The sequence below is a fragment of the Anser anser genome, assembly GCF_964211835.1.
Source record: "Anser anser genome assembly, chromosome: 1".
Lineage (NCBI taxonomy): Eukaryota > Metazoa > Chordata > Aves > Anseriformes > Anatidae > Anser > Anser anser.
The window spans coordinates 95,492,862-95,514,374 of NC_139720.1; the positions used below are offsets into that span (position 1 = coordinate 95,492,862).

The window sequence follows — 21,513 nt, forward strand, 5'->3', positions numbered from 1 at the left end:
CAGTCTGCCTAGATCAGGGCTTTTTTTTTTTTTTTCCTGCTTTTTTAAAAGGGAGGAATGATTACTCTGGAAAGTTTCCCGTGTTTTCTGGGCTGATGTCAGCTATAACACCAGGCAGGGAGGTACTACTCGAACAGGCTGCGTGAATAACTGCTAAAAACATACCTGGTTGAAGTTACAGAAACTGTCCCCCCTGCCACCCCAACCTTAATGAAAAGGCTAATCTTCTCTAAGTCTCTTATAACCGAGCAATCTCCTAAGGGGCTCGTTGCATGATTAAAAAACAGAGGGAAAGCAGCTGTCTTTTTATCCTCTCTTAATTATTCCTTGGTAGCTGATAGGTGTTGATTTCCTGGGAGTGTCATGGTGATGGAGGTTACATTTCCCCGTGTTGCTGGGACTGAATGTTCAGAGAGGGTTAGGTGTTCGAGTGCTCCACCGAGAGCTCTGGAGATGGAAAGAGTGAGTCTTGGTCTGTGATTTCATCTGGTCATGAAGGGCTGGCTTTTATTTGGAAACATGCACCTAAAGGCCAAAAAACAGCTATCCAATGTCAAGGCGAGGAAGGCCTCTTTAATTACCTTTTTCTTTTTTCTCCTGCTGTATCTCACCAGCTGGTATTCGGAAAGGGTTTTAGAATGGGTTTAATTAGAAAGTCAAAACCAGCAGCTTGCTTTTTTACTGCTCCAACTTGGTGAATAAACTTCAATAAGCATTGCAGGATTGTTCTTTCATTGCTCTCCCCAGACCTCAGTGCTTCATTTAAAAACATAAGTCACTAAACTCTTTTTGGTAAGACCTGGATGTGGCTAGAGATGGTTTTAAGTGTTGTCCTTGCACTTTTGACTGGTAGGGGTTGGTTCTGAGCAGCCATGAGCTGCAAGGGGTCCCCTTCCTGCTTGGAAGCTGGGCTTCAGGGGAATTTTACAACATTGCGTGTTTTGTATGCTTCCTTTGACATCCCTACCAATGTACTTGTTTAATTACAAAGCTACAGGAGACAAGTGCAAGAGGGGTAACAGCCTTCTGTTTGTCAGCCATGCTCTGTCCTACTTTCAGTGGCAATGATTGTCAGTCACCTTGTTACTATGTTACTTGGTAAATGCCACTACCTTTTCCTCCAAATGTCAAGTTCGGGGAGATTTAACTTCCAGCCAAGAAATAACCCATCTGACATCTGCGAACAGGTTAGTCTCAGTGCCCCAGGAATACCTACACCTGGTGATGTTAATCTGTTTGTGCCTCAGTTTCAGCATCTGTAGACTTGGAAAAATTCACCTTGGAAGAAGGTAGGAGGGAAAAGGGATGTTGGGGAAGTATTCAAGACTATTACTTAGGTGAACAAAGACATAAGATAAAAGGATGTGTTTCACCTCTCCTAAAAGAGGCTATGAGTTGGGAGTGAAAATGTCAACCCTTAATATGTTTTTTTAGAAATGAAAAGTCAACAATAAGCAAGTAGCTCTGACCATGGCTTGGTTCCCTCTCCTCAACCCCTTCTCGTGGCAACTGTCTGTATGTAGAGACGATGTATGATGTGAGGAGGCCTGATGCACAAGGTGGAAGTTATATAGGTCTGGATGTATATTTTAAAGTAAAACCCCTGGCCTGAGCACATTAACTGATCATTTTCTTGCATGCATGCAAGCTTGTTATTTCCTTGGCTAATTCTTCTAGGCTGGAAAGATACGTCAGTGGTGAGCTGTGCCTTGTGGATATGTTGCTACATGCATCACCAATTGTTCTTAGCCTGAGCTCTTACAGCTGAAACACTCTTTCCCAAACTCAAAAATAGCAATTGGCCAGTGCCCACTAGCCAACCACAGGTAACTACTCTTTTTGGAAAATGCTGAGGTTGCAGGCATCCTGAGCTATGGTAATGTAGTTATAAACTTAAAATACAAGCTATGCAAAAATAAGTGTTGTTTTGTTTTGTTTTTGTTTTCCCTCTGGGAGAAAAGATTTACAATCATCAGGCACCTTATTTAAGTGATAATAGTAAGCACCCAATTATAACTTACTTTTAGTATGTCAAAATGCATTTTCTTGTTGTTCAGGATGCAAGTTTTAATATAGTACTCCAAAGAAAATGCTTTTGTTCTTCTCCCTTAGGGCAGACTAACTGTAAAAATCCAGCCTTATTGATGAAAAACTTGCTTCTCAGTCTACTGCTGGAATGGGTCCATTATCCACTCTTTCCATGTATTTTTCCCCTCCATAGCTCTGTCCTAATGATTGCTTGTCGTTGGGCAAGCAATTAACTGGCTAGCACCTACCTTTCTTTGCTTTGTGGCTGCCTCCATTTCCAGTCCATCTTTGAGCATATTTTTTTTTATCTCTAGCCAGATTTTTTATCTTGAGCCATATTTTTTATCTCAGTCTACTGTGAGGTACACTTTTTTTTTTTTAAAATCCTTCCACCAATGTAAACTGTTGTCACTTTTGTTAATGCTTTTGATTTTCTTTAAGCTGTAAGCATCTTGGGGAAAGCAGATCGGATCTGACTTTCCTGAGGCTTCAATCTGATGTCAATCTACTTGGAGGAGGGAGAGATGGGTAGTCAGTATATCTGAAACCCAAGCTGCTTTCCTTTCTATTTGTCTATGGAAAGAACTGTGTGTAACCACTGAAATATTACTAATTCTGTAAGCTACTGTCTGTATGGTTGCCTTGACTTTGAGTGTTCTGATTTCTGAGCAACTAATCCTCAAAAAAGCTGTGTGGAAACTAAACTTCAACTAAAAATAAAATTAAATATATGTATATATATCCAAGATTAACAGTGATGTATTTTAGAGCTGTCTGAAAACCTGATGTTTTTGAATGGAAATGCACAGTACTTCAACTAGCTCTGATTTGTGTTTATATTTTATAATATAGTGAAATTGAAAAGTATTTTAGTATTTTACTTAGTCTTTTATGCATTTGCTGTGCCATTTGATCTTATGCAGCATGTGCATGGAAAAATGACAGATATTCTCTCTTCTTTTTGAGCATTTTTAAAGGAAAGCCTGAATATAAGCCTATTCCACATTGCACTAACATATTACCCGGTAGGCAATTTTTTCCAAATGCAAAGTGGCACACTTCAACATGCCTAAATATCCCACAGATTTTAATGTACATTCTTCTGTTGTTCAACAGTGGAAGTAGGCTAGACAGTAACTAGAAGCTGCTATTTGCATAAATCCAGGCAGACACCTTCTAGTGTAACTCACAGAGTGAATTGACTGATAATCTCGTTTTGTAATGAACTGACAATTCAAACAAGGTACATAAAATGTGGAAAGATGGGACCGGAGGAAGATGTGTTAGTGTGAAGTTTGCAATCAGCATGATTGGGATTACCCAGATGTAAAAATACCTCATACCTGTGTGACTTGCACCTTCCTGTGGTGCTGACATTGGTGGGCATTGAAAGTTCTTACCGAAAGTGTTCATGTCTCCTCTGTTCTGCAGAACATCACATTGCTGCACACCTGGAGCTGTGCTGTTCTGAGGCTTGCAGTCACTATCCTCACCCCATGTGGTGCTGAGGGTTCAGTAGGACTATTTGCCACCTAAGGTGCCATACAACACAAATAGGATCAATGAGCTCTGGCCATTGCTGCTTAGGTAGATGATACCTCTTCCATTTTTGCATTGCAAGATGTTTTGAGCCTTGTCAAATGATGGTTTAATTTAAATCCTGTTTTAAAGAGTTTTTTAAAACCTTTCTTGTCTCTGTAGTCCCATCAGTGATCCCTAGTAGGCCCTGAAACCAGGCCATTTCCTCTTTTAGAAAGAACTGGAAGCACCAGAGTTCAAGAGGGGCTATTGAATTAAACAAATGCAAAGTTCTCAATGAGTAACTAGAAAGTATATTTCTCTAAAAACAAATTCCAAAAGTATGCTTTCATAATCAAGCCCCAGACTATGTCATGTCCAACAGACCAGAAATGTCACAGACGCTATTGGAGCTAGATGCATCAGGAGAAATTAGGCACTCAAATGCCTTGTTATGTGCCAAAGTCCAGCGTTTACGGATCAGTGGTATTCACATAGCCTTCACTTAGTCCTTCAGCATGGAACTGGACACAGGGTTCTCATGTCCCTGGCTCAGTGCTGAAATTGTTGGACTTTTTTTTGTGAAATTGTAAAATGGTGGCTCCTTTCATGGCTGCCCTTTGTGGAGGGTATGGACAGCTGGAAAAGGCTTGCCAGAGGGAATCTCAGGCTGAGAGGAGAGGGAATGCCTGTTTTAGGGATGCTGAGGGAGCTTTTGGATGAAGCGGACCTCGAGCAGGTCAGCATTGCCAGGCCTCAGGACAGTTATGCCCATACCCAGCCTTAGAGGTGCGGGCTCTGTTCCTAGAAATGCAGAGGGGAGCTGAGGTGCTCATAAGGTGCAGGTGAGGTGCTCCTAAGGGGTTTTATGAAAGACATTGGGGACCCAGGGATGGGCAGAGTACACATCAGTTGCGGAGTGAGTATAGGGATGCTACCTTCTCTTAGTGCATTGAAACCTTGGTGCAGAAGGGTCTCTTACTATTACATTTTAATTAGGATTGTGGAGGAACAAAGTTAATGTGTTTACCCAACATGCCAAGTGAAAATATTTTAAGACTATCTTCTCTGTGTAACTATCTTGACTGTTACCAGCTCCTTCAGCTAGAGTCCGCATCAGCGCGAACGCAATTTCCATGCATTGTTTCAGTCTGGAAATGAAACAATTTTCATTAATGGAAACCTGGTTCTCAAGCAGAACAATTAGACCCACTTCAGGTTGAAAAAAGATAAAAGCATGCTAATTTGGATGGAGGACTCTTCTTTCAAGGCAGCCAATTGAGTCATCAGCCTGCCACCCACCTGACCGTCAGACAGGTAATTAGGAGATAGTCCTCTTTTTGTGTGGAGTGTGTGCGTAAACCTGCACACGCTGGTGTCACTGCCCATTGGGACTTTCAGAGGAAAGAGCTAGTCAGTGGCAAAAGAGTGAGGAGCACACTGTCAGACTGTGCCTAACAATCTGACTTGCTTTGAGATTCAGCTGACGATTTTTGTCTTCTAACAGCCACCTGAAGTTTCTGGCGGTCAAGTCGTCATGGCTGACCTGGGCTGCAAAAAGCCCAGTGACTGCACTGTCTCCAGGCTACTCAGCGTAGTGGAGAGCGAACTCCGGGCTGGGAGAGACAAAGGCGACCCCACTGAGAAACAGCTCCAGGTTGTCTTAGAGGATGCTACGCTCTGGCAGAGATTCAGGGAAGTCACCAATGAGATGATCGTGACCAAGAATGGCAGGTGAGTGATCTGCTCCGCATTGTGGCTAAGTGTAGATGACAGCCGGGGGGCTAAGGGGTGTGATAATAAGTAGCGTGTGTACAGGCTAGAGAGAACTGCTACGAGCGTAACAGTGCTACCCCTGCAGCCTTTCGGTCCCCTACAAACAGCATACAAACAGGACGGGGTGTCCCTGCTCTTTTCTGCTAAGCCATCCCTGCCACCCTTTATTCCTGCTTGTGAAACGTGCTGGAGAAATATACTGACTGAGTTAAGGTTGCACAAAAAGGGAACTTTCACTAGGGAGCAGAAAACCTCAAAACCTTCTGGATCGCTTCTTGTACCACCAGCCATTAGTCTTTATTAGCAAGTCCTTATCTGTAGACCTCAGGTGACTGTACAGAAGCAGATCCGTGTTGTTATCCCCAGTTGCTGTTCCTGTCTCCCTGGCTTTGGAGGTTTGCACAGTCCACTAGGAAGGGGTACAATATAGCTGTGCTCTATGTAGCATGTATGCACAGTCCAGGCTTGTGTGGTCCCACAACTGTATTGCTCTGTAGCGTTAACTGGTGCACTTAGAAACCACTGCAGAATATTGGTTAATATACAGAGATTTAAAAAGATAAAATATTGTGATATCTCACTGTCTGCTGAGTGCAAAACCTGGAGAGAAGAATGTTAATTCTGAATCAGATACTGGCTCTCCAGAGAGGCTCTGGGCTGACGACAGAGTCCAGCCAATAACTAGAGGAAGGTTCTCCCGTACAGTTGTATTAAGGTTTTTATTTAGCCTACTCTCACCAACTCTCTGTTTCCCTGTCCCCATGCACACATTTCTCTTGCAAAACCGCTTGGAAGATCCGCATAGGAGAGCAGAATTAAGAGACAGGAAGAAAGATTTATTCATGTGGTGTCACTTTTATCAATTTTGCAGAGACTTTGATTTAGCAGAACTTGTGGACAATATTTCTTGACTGTATCCTGACAAGGGACATGGGTGAAAGTTTAAAAGAGGAAAAATTTAGTCTGTTAGCTCACCAAGGTTATTTTGCTGAGATAGCAGTTCTATTCCCAAAACATCAGCTCTTGGTGTAACACTGCTTATTGCCACTGATTTCTCCTAGCAACATATAGGGACAGAATTCATCTTCTGCTGAGGTTCTTTTTACACCAAGAAGCTGCTTTTGCTTAATTTAAATGTTTTTAATTGCTGTTAGGCTAGAGCAAACTTCTGAGCGGACTTTCACTTAGCATTAAGGTAGCTTACACTGACTCCTTATCAGCCTTAAAAAACAAAATGTAGTAAGATAGGTTTACCTCACATTAAATGGATACAAAGAATTGTGTCATACTGACAGGTTTTGCTCTTTTTTTTTTTTCTCTCAGCTAATGTTAATTGTGATTGCAGGTGATACTATTTTTTCTCTAAAATGTCTAGGTGAGTGCATAGATATAATCTTTTTATGCTACTGCTGATAAGGGTATCTGTCATTATTTGAATATGCATTGTTACTTTTTATTTTATTGCAGAAGCTCCTTTATTTTTCTTCATTCTAACTTCCGCTCTCCTTATTAGCTTGCTCCTGTTTTTCCTTAAAGCCAGTGACAGTTCTAGTAACGTCATTGGGGCAGGTACAAGTTCATTATTATCAAAGTACAGCAGTCTCAAAACAAAACAAAGAAAAAAAGTATTATAGTCATTTGCATAAATCCTGATAACGAAGCTTTTGTAGAATTGGGGACTATGAAAAAGGGTGAAAGTATTATCCATAACAAACACATCAGTGCAACAACAACGAAAAAGAAATACAGACAGTGGCCTGCAGCAAAACCTTCTGAACAACTCCATGCTTTTCAAAAGGAGGCCAACTTGAGAGACTTTCCCATGAATCCTGAGCTTTTTTTCAGGTGCAGGATTCTTCAGTGACAGTCTCCAGCGGGATTTTCTAAAGAAAAAATATTGATCCGATTTTGATGCTGCTTAAATCAGTAGAACTAACTTGGTCATTCTTCCTGAAGGATATATGAGTGCTTTTGAAAACTGTTTTCTAAGATTAAGAAGAAAACCCTGTCTGAACTTGTGTATTTGAAAACTAAGGCGATTTGTGTGGACACATTGTTAGCAAAACTCAGAAATTAAACCGAAACCCGATACAGGAGCATCCAGGACTGACTGGTTAGTGATCCTCAAGTGTAAAATTCTAGCATGTGTAATTCTATCTGCTGTGACTGAGTCATCTCTAATTTGTGCTGAGGGTCCCAAAATGTTCTGAACCAACTTCAGTGTTAATACACAGATATTTCTCCGCTGCTGCATTGTGCTTCACTATAATAATCACCTGTCATAGCAAAATACCTAAGTGCATGAGGAAGACAGATATATTCTGAACAGGACAGATATCAATAAAATTAAAGTGCATGCTGTATCACAAGATATATCCAAAAAGGTGCAGCTCATATGGTGAGAATCAGTCTCCTATTTTACTCAGATTTATTGTATTCAATTGGCATTTCAATATTCAAACACCCCATTTGCTAACTGAGCAGGTTTTCTGTTATTGTGGATACCATTTCAGCTATGTAGTATTCTGAAACTTCACAATCCACCTTATTGCTTGGAGGGGCCACTATTCCCCTTTGTATACGGGGAGGATCTGTAGTGGATCAATGCAGACAGATGTGCGTAGGGATGTGGGGAAAGGCTTAAATGGTAAAGCAACTTTACTAGTTTACTACATGTTCAAGTTTGATATCAAACATTCCCACTTGAGGTCTGTACCATGGAGTAATTGTAGCAGATCTGCTCTAAATAAATTGAAGAGGCTGGAGTACTCAGCTATTGCAGTAATGGAGGTCATGTGTGTACCCACCTGATCATTGAAACAAAAATTGACTGAAACAAATGCAGAGAAATGATCATTTGCCATGTTAAAGCATACGGTTTGAACAATAAAGCCACTTAATCAGTGGAACAAGTGAGGTGGTAGGCCTTCTGTCATTAGCACCTGTACAGTCAAGGTATGCTGGTCTAAATCAGATGTGGATTAATTGTGTGGGAAGCAGAGATTAATACAGGGAAGTGCTGTAGTCTATGTGGTACAGGATGTTAGAGTTGGATGATGACTCCTATTCTGGCATTAATAGCCTGTAGACCTTTGGGGGATAAACTCAAGCCTCCCAAGTAGAAAGGCAGAGAAGTTTGCACTGTGGGCAGGAGAATTAACACAAAGAGTTCTGAGAAATCTAGTGAAGTTAAATTTTCAGGAGGATGAATTTTCCTCTCTACTTTAATTTCAGCTAAATATGTATGTGTGTTACATTGCAGACTGACTGCAGGGGGAGCAGGCTGCACTGAGAGCAATGCGTGCACACTTTTTGTGAAGTTCCAGTTCTGATAGCTGGTGCATCCTGGTCGGAAAGACATGTTAAATGTACCGTATAAATCTTCGACTAAGCTTCTATTTAGTTAGCAAGATCATGGTTCAACATGTCTTTCTCAGTGTTGCATTGGCCCTGCATCACCAACTATCTATATTTAGATGAAAAACCTTTTTCAAATACTGTATTTTTCTGTGGGCAGAAGGTGCTGAATGTACGCAGCAAGAACGGTATAAAAATGTCCAGGAAGGTTGGGGGTGAGTAGGATAACTTATGAGCAAAGAAGATTGTCACCAGCCTGAAGGTGGAGGCTGCTGGAGAGTATGGCTCCTGGGGCAGAGACTTGTGGTGTCCCTGGAAAGAGCGCGTGAAGTTTCACTTCCTTTCTTGTGTTTTTTTAGACATCTTGTGCTGCTACTTCACTAAGCCTAGAGAACCACTTTACCTTATCCCCATGGACATCAGGCAATTGCTGAGGTTGCTTGGTGTAACTAATCGCTCTGAATCTGTACAGGAAAAGAGCTTAAAGATTCATTGTCCTGTGCATAAAAATGTGGCAAAATGATGATTGCCAGGAGAGGTCAATATGGAGGTCCCTGGAGCAGAGAGGCCCCACACTTTTGTAAGAATGGAGGAGGTGATATATAACAGCTACAATAATCCTCCACAGTAATGATGTGTATTACTTGACAACCTAAGAATCTAACTGAATAGGATACCTTTGTTGGGACATGGCTGTTCTGCTGTCTTCTCCCAGTTCCTGAAACTGTGGGGGGCCCTACTAATTCCATTGCTGTATACTTTTTCAGGCCATAGATGCCAATTCAAAGCTGTGTGGTATGGATCGCAAGTACTAGGGCAGAGAGAAAACTGAGAACTGCTGCAAATCTTTACAAAGGCAAAAAAATAACTAGAAGAGGGTTGAGAAAAGGTGGCATTGGACTTTTAAATGTAGAAGGATCCACTTGAGGAAAAAGATGCTTTAAAATGTTCTTCCAAAACTAAACAAAAGCAGGATTTCTGGTCTAACAGCAAGGATTTTAATCAGATTTCTCAAACTGCAGATTTATATAATGATAGTGGAACAATGTGAATACTTCTCTTTAAGAAAGAGAGAGAACATGTTTCAGCTAACTACATTCTTTTTAATATATCCATGTAATAAGAGTTCAGGATGTATTTTGAAATAAAAGGTAATGAATATATGGAAGACAATGGAAAATAAGAAAAAATACATTTTACTAAATTTTAAATCATGCCTGACTAACCCTGGTAAAGGAAATAATAATAATATAATTTTACATAAGGAAAATGTTGCAGATTGTTAGGGTGTTTAGAGTAGTCCTGTCTGGAAACTGTAACTCAAGTGGGAGATATTGGGAATTAGCACAAGAACCAAAGGAAATGACAGAGGGAAATGATTTACTTAGCTCACAAGACTTTGGAATATGACCGTCCCTTCAAAGAAAGGGAGAAAAGCCTTTGTATAGTAGTGTGGTCAATGGATCTATCTGGAGTCTCGTGAGTACCTGGCTGTGATCATATCCTGAGGGCTGGAAATGGCAAGATGATTTCGGAGGATATATCCAGAGTTGGACAAAGTAGAACTTGGACACTGGACAGTGTACTGGAGTGTCTGTGGGGAGAATCAAAGCACCAAAGAAGTGCAGCTTATTACATGAGTCTGCAGTTAATGCAGTTAATCTGTGATTCAGTTTATCAGGAATAAGAAGGAATCAACCTTCTTGACCGTTTTCAACTTTGTTCAATCCTGTTCATGCCTTCTTGTCCCAGATCTAAGGCTGCATTTAGCATGTCTGGATCCCATGGACTCTGTTGATGCTATACAAAGCTCATAAATTGAGCGCATTCATGAATCTAGACACAATGAAGGTCTTAGTGCCCTACTTCAGAGGTAACGCTTTTTTTCCAAATGATCAAAATACAATGAAAGATTAACCTTTAAGAGAAATTTCTTCAGCTAGACAGAGGGAGGTAGGGGTTGAAGAGGCGGGAAGATGGTTTTTACATTGACCTAATCAGTGAGATTCTGGCCACAAATTTACTGAGAGGAGTTTTTCCAAATCAGTTTTCAGTGGTGTCTCCTTTTTTTTGTTTCCGGAACAGGCGGATGTTCCCTGTTTTGAAGATCAGTGTGTCAGGCTTGGACCCAAATGCCATGTATTCCTTCCTGTTGGACTTTGCCCCGACTGATGGCCACCGCTGGAAGTACGTCAATGGAGAATGGGTGCCAGCTGGGAAACCAGAGCCACCAAACCACAGCTGTGTCTACATCCACCCAGATTCTCCCAACTTTGGGGCCCACTGGATGAAAGCTGCCATTTCCTTCAGCAAAGTCAAACTTACCAATAAGCTCAATGGGAGTGGGCAGGTATGGCCTGATGTTTCCCCATACACCTCTTGGCTTCAATTGCAAGCACCTACCAATCAAGAAATATCAAGGGTGCATTTATGTAATTATAGAGGCCCTTACAGGCCTCTTCACCCACAGATGCCAATTATTCTCTGGAGGCCACATGTAAACAGGAATAAACAGGCCTTAATTGGCGCTTTCAGATTTTAATGGACTTCTTGATGTTAAGAGAGACAGAGTGCTGTGGTTTACTTAATCATCAGGGGGCTTTTCAGAGTTGGTCTTGTGTGCTGGTTTTTTTTTTACATAGGACTTCAGAGAAGGGGGAAAAAATGGTCACGGGTATTAGGTTTTTGTTGTGTTCCCCCATGTTGTTTGGTGTAAGTGGAATGTTGGCAGGAGTCAGATAGCAGAATAAAAGGCTGCTCCTAAATGAAATAATTACTATGTCTGCTTCTGCATCATGATAATTATCAATATTCTATTGAATCAGCTTTGGCCTTTGGAAAGAAACCACATGTACCAGAAATAAGTGACTTTCTCTTTGAACCCCTTAAAAATGCAAACAGGAAAATTAGTTATGTTTCGTATTTCGTTTTTGATGATGCATCTAAAGATGAAATATTGCACAAGACCTTTTGTTCGCTTGTTTTTGTACAAAACTCCTACATTGGATGCTACTTGTCAGCCCAGAATCGATTTCTTTCATGTAAATATTATATGTTCTCTACCTACTATTTCCATTGGGTTTGTGAGGTACCTACATAAACCTAGTACCCTAATTAGGTAGGAAATTATCTCAGTTTTTGCAGAGTGAAGAATAGAAAGATGACCAGACTTTCCCTAAAGTAACACATGGAATTGTCACACAAGACTTACTGTGTAGTGTAGAACAGGATCTGAATTTGCAAATTCTCATCCTGCATCCAGGACCTTAGAAAGGTCAGAAGCTTCAGAAAAGTAAGTGCTACAGAAAGAAAGGGACAGGACCCTCCTCCCCCTGCCCGCCCCCGCCCCCCCCCCCCCCCAAAAAAAAAAAACAAAAAAAAAAAAAACACAAAACACCTTGGCCTTTCTTGGGGTCAAGAGGGTCAAAAAGACCTTGGAGGGGGGAGAACGGGAACAAGATGTGTATACACAGTAAAGAGAAAGAAAGTAGAAAGGAAGGGAGGAAAAGCCAAAGAAGAATCAGAGTCCAAAGAAAAGCTAACTAAATGGCAAACAACTGAAGCTCTCTTTGTTTTCTTTTTGAAATATTGGCAGCCTTGTTAAGGTAAACCATTTTCCCACTGTGTTTCATCTTCCCTTTTTGTGATGTTATTAGCAGAATGCACTGTTAGTCAGCTATTGGCTGTTATTCCACATATATATATACGCATGCACACAGCACTTTCCAAAATACATTTTTTTCCTTAATTTTAAATATTTTCTCTTGTATTAGAGAGAATTAAGCAATGTGCTTAATGTGCTTAAGCTTTCTGAAGAAGGTATATGGTATGCACTATGCACAGCTATGCACAGCTTTTAGTGCCAGGGTAGAGACGTTTGCCAAAGCTTGTTTAGGTAAGTCTTGCCCAGAAAGATGACTAGGTGATTGCCTTAACTCTCTTCTGCCCTGTTTTCTGTGACTGTAATTCTGAGTTTTTGGATAGCCAAAGCAGGACAGGGATTGTCCCTCAACTGCCTGAACAACCTGTTCACTGGAAACCCAATGGTTTGAAGGCCTTAGCTGCTACCACAAATCTGCGGCTGTATTGAAAGCTTGAAATCCAAGTCCAGTGAAGTCTCTCTCTGTTCAATCCTGTGGCTCGTCAGAAGGTAGGAAGGCATCTGCCCTTCTGCTTTCAATAATCATAAACTGGAGAGGTTTAGCAGCGACGTCTGGTTTATTATAGAGCAGGAGTGAAAGCAGCTGTGGGGTACCGGAGTGGCAATGGGGTCTGTCTGTCTGTTTTGTTTTCTGCAGATAATGTTGAACTCTCTGCACAAATACGAGCCCCAGGTACACATAGTTCGTGTAGGAGGCCCCCACCGGATGGTGATGAACTGTTCCTTCCCTGAGACTCAGTTCATAGCTGTGACTGCCTATCAAAACGAAGAGGTAGGCGGATGCCATGCTGTGCTCTTGGACATCATTGATGAGATATATTAAAAGCCTATTAACTACAAGATCAGTATGGATAGACTGGTCCTCTTCTTGTTTCTCCATCAGTCCCATGCAGTGTAATGCTCCATGAGTCTACTACTGTCTTCTTTCTGCAGTAGAACATTATCTAATCCAGCATCTGGCTGCAATACTAAACCAGATTTAGCTTAATATTCTGCCACTGCTATTCCAAACTGGTCCATCTGTCTTGGTATCCCAATCCCTTATTGGAAAAAAAAACAAACCAAACCAAAAAAACACTTAAAAAAAAAAAAACAAAAAAAAAACCAAGACTAGAGTCAAGTCCAGAACTTTCTCTAGTAGTGACTGATAGTTTTAATGATAATCCTTTTTCTCTCCTCTCTTTAAAATATGTACAATTGCAGAACAGCATATTGTTCCATGGGAAAATTTCCTCCCAACCCCAAAATTGGAATTGCAGGATGCTTTAGATTGTGACAATTGCTCATTCATATGCCATATCCCTCAGCAAGTGTTGCTGCAGATTTGATTCATATTTGGTAGGAATTCAGTGCTTCAGCTCTCTTGAAAGGGTTTGCAGTCCCACAAAACTTAGCAGACCAGACCATGCAATTAGGTTGCCCCTATTGGTGTTCTGCCTGTGGCACTGATCAGTACGTAGCACCCTGCAACAAGCAAAGCTCCCTCCAACCACCCCTGGAAAACAATACACGGGGTTATATTTTGTTTGGCTAGCTAAAGTAGTTCCAATTAATTTACTCTGGAAGATGTTTTCTCAAGTCTCTATTCCAAGTTGCCTTCACTAACATGCTTTGTTTTCTGTAAACTCAAGATAACTGCTCTCAAAATCAAGTATAATCCCTTTGCCAAAGCCTTCCTGGATGCGAAAGAAAGGTGAGTTAATCTTTTTTTGTTCCAGTAATATTTTGCTGCTGACAAGGTTAAAGCTGTGGCATCATAATGTGAAAGTAAATTGTACAATTCTTGTTTCTACTGTCTTAAATCTAGAGTCACTCCACTGAAACTAGTGGGGAGACTCTCTATATAATTGTTACCACAGTAGAGTCTGAGGTGAGTAAGTATCCTCTTTGGGATCCAAGAACTTAGCACTGTCTACACAGGAAGCCTGAAAGGAGACTGTGAATTTCCCCAGTAATGTTATACACCACATATGTTCACTACATTGAACACACTCCAATGAATCCCACAATTCAATAGCTCAGGGATGGTAAAAGTAAGCTGCATATGTCAAAAAGAATAACTAAAGTGAAATTGCACTGTAACTGTAATATGACTACACTGCTATGTATGTACGATAGTGTATGATGCATTTAGTAAAAGTAACCTGTAGGTGCTCACTATGTAAGAGATGCTTCTATTATTGGAAACGAATTGTGGTTTAATTTTCTATCAAAGTTTCCCTTGCATCTCCATGCTAAAGCACTGAGGTATCCAAATGATGAGTTCCAGTCCATAATTGCTAATAAATTTTGTCTAGACTTGCTGTGTCTTCTGGTGTGTGATGTCTCCCACATGCCCGAAGGAGAATCTGTATTTCTTTCCTTCCCTCACATCAAGTTGCTGTGTCTCAGCATCAGGGTTCCCATCTGTGGAGGGAAAATGTGCCTTTGTCTTGCCTGGCTGTGCAGGAGGCAGAGCCCTGCGTCGGTCTGAGTGATGCCAGACTTAGGCTGTTGATGCAAGCAGGAAAGGTGCCCACAGGTAGACTTAAATTCTAGGCTCAGTCCCTGAATTTGGCACGACTGTAGGAAAAAAATGTATGGATGCTGTGAAACATAAGTGCTTCCTTTATGGCAGAGTGCAGGAAAGTCTACTGCTGCCTAGCAAGTGGTTAAAGATGATAGAGTTCTTTCCTATTTAATTTACTTTTCTATTTTTAGTGAATAGTTTTCAGTTTTTAAATTTGATATCAAATTTCTTCGATAATTTCTCAATGAGAACTTTTACCACTGTTTTCTTTTTCAGAAACCATCCCAAGGATGCTCCAGAAACAGTCTCTGAAGGTCAACATATGACATATTCTCACTGTAAGGTTTTTATTCATGTGAGCTGGAAGACTTATGTGTTATGATACATGCTGGGAACCTGGGATCTGCTTAACTGGATCAGACCAGTGGTTCACTGAGTCCTGAACTGTGTTTATAGAAATGGACCGTTTAAACAAACAAACAAAAAAGACTGAATAAATCTTAGAGTAGGAAGTTGAGATATTTTCTACAGTGGGATCATTTTCCTTATGATCCAGTTTTAGATATAAAATAAAACCTTGAAAAAAGATACATTAAAGAATTTTTAGTGCCATTTTTAGGGCTATTGTTTTGTATTTGTAATTGTAAGGACTTTTGTCATCTATAAAACTATCACTGTTGAACAGCTCAAAAAAATAAATGGGGGGAGCAGAGGTTGTGCTCATTCTAATGACGATCACTATTTCTTTTCTTTGTTCTGTGATATCAGTGACATTTTCTATTAGTTTGTTTTCAGGTCTTGTTTTTAGTAGTTTTTTTTTTGCTTGGTTCTTGCTTGTCAGTTGCTCCACAAACCAGTATTTCAGAATCATCTTGGTATTTCTGAGGAACAGCTGATTCTGCAGGAAAGCTGGTTACTTTATTACTTTATTGTACTGCCATGTTTTAGTGCAATAATAGTTTTCTTCTGTCTTTCCCCTCAAAGTGGGTGGCTGGTTGATTTCCAACCCAGACACAATGTGTGCATCAGGAAGCTCTAATTATCAGTACACTGCACCTTTGCCTCTGCCAGCTCCGCATGCTCCCCATGGTTGTGAGCGATATTCAGCACTGCGAGGTCATCGGGCTGCTCCATACCCACCTTCCTACATGCAAAGAAATCATTCACCTACAGGTAGATCTGTAAATCCGCTTTGTTTCCAGGTAATAGACACAGTTAGACTAACTGACCCTTGCTTTAGTAACCTAAGCAGTGAAACAATCAAGAGCAGAAGCTAGGAAAGAGCATGATGGGTCTCTAACAATCTAAACTGAACACTGGATGCATGGAATATGTTTAAGGCAGCAAAAGAAATGGTGTAGAATTGCTGGGTGCATTGTAATTGCTAATTATAAACAAGAGTGAATGATCTTCCTTGCAGTACAGCTCCCAATTATACAAAAGTATCAGAGCATTGCAAGCCTTCTTTCAATGTTGTATCACGAAGCAGTCACCCTCTCAAATTGCAGCAGTCATTAGGAACATGGTAGAAGCTGACTTGAGATGAGAGAGTTTTGTTATTGCCAGAATGTCTTTCAAGTCCCACCTGCTCTCTAGACCTGGGTGTAGAGATACAGAAATTGGTCCTACTTTGATCAGAGGAAATTGGCCAGAAATGAGTGTAAGGATAAAGTAATCTGTTCACTAACTATAATTTAGCAAGGCATCTTGTTTAACTGAAATATTTAAGCTCAAGTTATACAGAAACCTGTATCAAAGCATTGACAGTCATATAGCAATCATCATTATCAACAGACTATTAGATTATTGAAAAAATGCATGCTCTACATCTATCGCACTACCTTCTCATATATCATAAATGGAATTACAATGGCACGTTGCTACTCTCTTACTAAGCAAGTGAATTTTGTCCTTTTACCTATGGTTAGGAACCCAAACCCCATGATCAGATAGCTTCCTGAGGCCTACCCATTTTCTGTTGCCTTAAGACAATGTATCTGCAATAGTCACCGAGGATTTGTTCTTTTTTTTTCTCCTCAAAGTGAATTTATTGGAAAGCTCCAGCAATAATCTTCAGGTATTCTCAGGACATGACAGCTGGACTTTGCCATCCTCTCCACATGCTAATTTGCTCTCAATGCCACACACCAAGGGAGCTGCCAGCCCTGGGCCCAGGTAAGGTTTCAGGAAAACTGCTAATATTGGAAGCAGTGAGGCTTGTAGGACTGTCATAAGGCTTTGTTCATGCCTGATTTCTTAACCAATTCCACCCGTACTTAGTACATAGTCTCCCTTAGGCAAGTCATTTCTTGACATCAGTTTTCTGTGTGTAAAATGGAGACAGTGTTTACCTCAGGGGTCAATCTGCCATTAAAGTTTTCCTGTGTTACAAGAATGTGAAATACTACAGAAACAGTAGTTATTAATATGTGCACACAATTGCTCACGTCCCTCCAATGTTCTCTCTAGTACAGAATATCCCAGGTAAAGATGTATTCTAGCAGTTTTCAAAAATAACTTGTGCAGAAGTCAGCTTGCCTGCTCTCTAATTTTAGCCTTTGTTATCTTGGATCTATTTATATTGAATTTACAACACAGGGAATGTTTAATCATACCTGGGCTTTATAGAAATGATTGGACAGTAAATGTCTTTTTAAGAATAAAAAGGGTGTTCTTTTTTACTGCTAAAAGGTGTAATAATGACTTGACCTTATGAGGAAATACAAATGAGATTTAGTAGAGGAATGAGAATTACGATGCCTGGATTCTTTCCACCTCTGGAAGATAGAGTTATCCAATGTTTAAAGCAAGGACTGTCAAATAGGATTTTTATGGCTGTTTCTAGCTTTGTCACCAGAGTGGCTTCACGCAGGTGAAGTTGAAGGAATTTAAGCCCACTTCATCCTATCATGGCTTGCGACGATCTCCAGTTCCTTTGCTGCAGCACATAAAACTCGTGCATTCTTGGCATGGTGCTACATTTTCTTTTCAACTCCCTAATCCTGTACAGTTTATGCATGGAGCGACAGTGAAAATGCCACCCTACAAAAAGAGGGAGAGGGTGGATGTAGCTGGGTAGGCTTCCCACTATCTGCCATCCCATGCTTCATGTCTGTTCACATCAAATAACAAAATAGGGTCTTTCACAGGCTGATGTGGATGAGTGGGAGAGGTCTCTGCACCTATCCACATCAGGACCGTACCTGCCCTAGAGATACATACTTTGTTCCATGCTTTAATCAGCACACAGATTTTTAAAACATGTCCCAAGTGTTCAATTTGAGATTCTTGGACAGATCTTTATAACAAGATAATTGTCTTCAGCTCCAGCTGAAATCAGTGAAAGATTCATTTTTCCCTAGCACTTCTGAAAACAAGGATCTTGGAATAGCCACTGAGAACTCAGGTATCTACAAGTTATAAAGCCAAATTATTTTTCTCTCTCTGATCCTCACTACTGCATTGCATGAAATAATTACTCTGCTCAGCTGCAGGGTTGTAACAAAGTCTAATTCATGTTACATTATGGAAATGTTGTTAACAGGGCAGTAATCAGTTCTAGGAATGGCTGAAATTTAGACATAGAGAGTCAGTTAATAACAAATATTTCACCCTCCTTTCCCCAAAATAAATGCACAAATTTCCTTAATTTAGGCGCCAGGATAATCAGCTGAATTTATTTAAAATGTAAACATATACAAAAAAAATATCTTGAAACCTCACATGTATTTGCACATTTCTCTCCATGCCTTTCTTAAAGGTCACCAGGTCTAATGGTCACTGGTGGCTTTTCACTTAAGATCTGCAAGTCCTACCTAGTTCAGTAAATGGATTGGGATAGCTGCTTTTTAGCAGATAATGTACATGACTCTACTGAAGTAAGTCTTGTGCAGATGAAAATGTTTTGAAATTAGTCATTCAATTTGTACTGCTTTTTTTTTCCAGCCACTACCCTTGTCTGTGGACAGTGAGCAACAGTGCTGTAAACGTCACCAATCCAGGAAGTGAGGTGAACAGCAGCACTTCAAGCATGTTTCTGAGGGGTAATGTCCCCTTACCTACTGCATCTTCATCAGTCCAAATCCCTCTGCAGGGAAATGTGTCTGGCAGCATGGAAACACAAGGGGAAACCACACTAGCCAGGCTAGCCGACTCTGCGTGGACATCCTCACACTCCTTTTAATGGACAGGCAGCTCACAAGGAAAGCTCAGACCAACAAGAGTGACACAAATGGTGAAGGATCCGCTGGAAATGCAGCTTAGAGCAGGGATGTGTATGCAGAAAACTCTTCACCAAGCATCACTGCATAATGTACCTCTTGCGTGCCAGAGAAACCAAAATGCGTAATGCAAGGCAAGAAATGTTAAAGGAACTGGCTTATTACTGTAACCTTCCTGCATCGTTGAGGATGATGTCCAGAAAGAATCTTTATAGTTGGCTTTGCTTCTTTATCACATCAAAACAATCAGAGACACAGGACTGAGTGATGCAGACATGGTGGTTAGATAGCTGCATGTGGTTTTGGAAGAGTACTTTCTGTAACTAAAGACCAAGTCCAAGGAAATTTTGAGCAAGTTTGCAACTGGTAATCTGAAGGGACCAGCACTGCTTTAAAGACTTTCTGAATTTGTCATATGAGGGTTTCTGTAATACCTGAAACTAAGCTCTTCAGGGGATGTGATTTGTCTGACACCCTAATGCCACCTGCATACAGTATTCTCTTTCTCTTTACCTTCTCCAGCTCCTGTGCTCTTTCTGTGCTGTAGGGATAATGGACACACTCAAGCTGAGAAAGTGGCTGCATTGTAGCAGCAGGTGAAGGGCATCTGGTTTAGCATTTATAGTCTGATGTGAAATGAAAAGTTCCAATGTTTTCTGTATGTACTGTTTTTGAGAGGGTGGAGGGAAAAGACATAGAAAAGATATTCAGCTTGCATTTCCACTTTGCTTCAGGTACAGAGTACAAATAAAATATCAATCAATGGTGTATTGTGGTTTCAGTTTCCTTTCCAGGGTGTAAACACACATCACAGTCTTTTCTACCTAACAGCCTTTGAGGGAATGTAAAATAACTCTGCCAGAAGCAAGTCGACAGGAATTTTCTATTTCTCTGCCAGTAATCAGCTGTATTATCTTGAACATGGTATTTCATGTTTTTTTTTTTTTGTACCTGTTTCCCGTCTCACCTTTTGTCTCTTTGAGCTTCTCTTTTCAGGGTGCAGCTTTTCCTTTCCTATGTGACTGTACAACATCTAGCATAGTGGAAGCTTGAGCCTCCTAACTAGTAGTGTAATGTGAATAAGTTACACCCCTGGATATACCTTGTCCTCTCATTCACCTCTCCAAGCAAGTCCTATTAAGTTCCGCAGAGGCCTGCTTAATGACTTGGTTTGCACCAAGGAAGGAAGTGAGCAGGAGCAAAACATACTAATATGGATTACAAGATGGGCTCTAGTCTTCTACTCCGTGCTGTTGTCAGACGTGTGGAGGTGGTTTTTTTTTCTTTTCTTTTACATTCTTAGCCCCCCACCATTCATCATCCCCTTAAGGTGCTTTCAGTGCTATGTAGTTTCATGACATCCCTCTCTGGCTTTTCAGATTTACTGTGGGCCAGGCACTGCGCCAGGATGTGCTAAAGATGCTGTTAGTTTTACTGACTGATGTGTGCTGCTATCTGCTAAAAGCAAAGTCATGAAGCTGCTCTGGATGTGCATTTCTGTTAAAAGAGGCATTGGTCAAACAGGAGCTAATAGCAGAGGGTGAAAAGCTCTGTAGCCTACTATCAGTCTAATCATTGTCAGTTCTGACTTTAAATCTGCCTTTCCAAATTCTGTGTAAAGCTCAGTGAAAAGTTTCTCAATATTGTCTTTCTCTACCTTGCAGCCAGAAATGCAAGTAGATGTTTCTCTCACAAATAGCTCTGCTTTACAGATGAGGCTTATTAACTAACTTATGCTACCCTCTTCTGGCTGCTCAGCTCCCCATGTACACAGCATGTGCTGAGTATACATAAAATGTCTGGAGATGCTAAAAAAGGCAAGTGATGACTTATCTACATTCCAGGACTCGCTCTGCTTTCTTCACAGTTAATGAATTGGATAATGGGTTAGTTTTCTCACATACTGCATTACAGTAGCAGAGTGATTGTAAGATGTTACTTAGGCAATGTGCAAATTTATTTCACAAATAAACAATCTAGAAGAAAATCCAATTAGCTTTCCTGATAGTCCCATAGGATTGAGGGGACTGAAAAAGGATCAGAATGAACAGGATGAATCATTTTTCTTAGCACTGTAAAAGCAGTCATGACTCATGTCACAGGAGGCAAAAAGTGCTGAGATCTCAGACGCGTACCAAGTTTTTGTCATTGCAGAGTCTGATTTCGCCAAAGCCTGCAACATGACATGGCAGGATAAAAATACCTTGACATTTTGCTATTTTGATAAAGGCTTTGAGAATTGGCCTGTAGCTAGGGTCAGTTTGCTTCTAAAGAGAAGTAGGAGTGATGGAGAAAGTTTTTGCCACATGTCCGCAAGACAAAATGCCATTTTAAATTTGCAGACCTCCCTTCCCCAGCACAGTGGAATTGCCCACAGCGCAGCTGCCTGTCGAGGTGCTTGTGGCACCCTCCTCCCTTAAGAAGAAGGCCCCTTAAACTGGATG

At 40.8% G+C, this 21,513-nt stretch overlaps 1 protein-coding gene across 4 annotated transcripts; it reads left to right on the top strand.

The window, feature by feature from the left end:
- The first annotated feature begins 478 nt into the window (after nucleotides 1–478).
- TBX19 (T-box transcription factor 19) lies at nucleotides 479–19,835 on the top strand. 4 transcript variants are annotated; one of them, XM_083820399.1, is made up of 10 exons: nucleotides 479–1,187; nucleotides 4,642–4,863; nucleotides 5,054–5,280; nucleotides 10,765–11,029; nucleotides 12,978–13,112; nucleotides 13,972–14,033; nucleotides 15,126–15,187; nucleotides 15,834–16,022; nucleotides 16,892–17,024; nucleotides 18,795–19,835. In XM_083820399.1, the coding sequence occupies exons 3-10, from the start codon at nucleotides 5,084–5,086 to the stop codon at nucleotides 19,030–19,032; spliced, it is 1,281 nt and encodes a 426-aa protein (XP_083676525.1). In that variant the 5' UTR covers nucleotides 479–1,187; nucleotides 4,642–4,863; nucleotides 5,054–5,083; the 3' UTR covers nucleotides 19,033–19,835. The 4 variants fall into 4 exon arrangements, with proteins under 4 accessions (XP_083676525.1, XP_083676522.1, XP_083676523.1 ...); XM_083820396.1 differs by lacking the exon at nucleotides 4,642–4,863; XM_083820397.1 differs by lacking the exon at nucleotides 4,642–4,863 and having other exon boundaries at nucleotides 15,126–15,163.
- Nucleotides 19,836–21,513: the final 1,678 nt, after the last annotated feature.

What these genes read in the sequence shown, in the direction of transcription:
- TBX19 (XM_083820396.1), top strand. Translation starts at nt 1,065, where the DNA reads ATGATTGTCAGTCACCTTGTTACTATGTTACTTGGTAAATGCCACTAC. An exon ending in AGCTCAATGGGAGTGGGCAG is followed by an intron (nt 11,030 to 12,977) that starts GTATGGCCTGAT and finishes TGTTTTCTGCAG; the next exon opens with ATAATGTTGAACTCTCTGCA. An exon ending in AAGAAATCATTCACCTACAG is followed by an intron (nt 16,023 to 16,891) that starts GTAGATCTGTAA and finishes TTCTCCTCAAAG; the next exon opens with TGAATTTATTGGAAAGCTCC.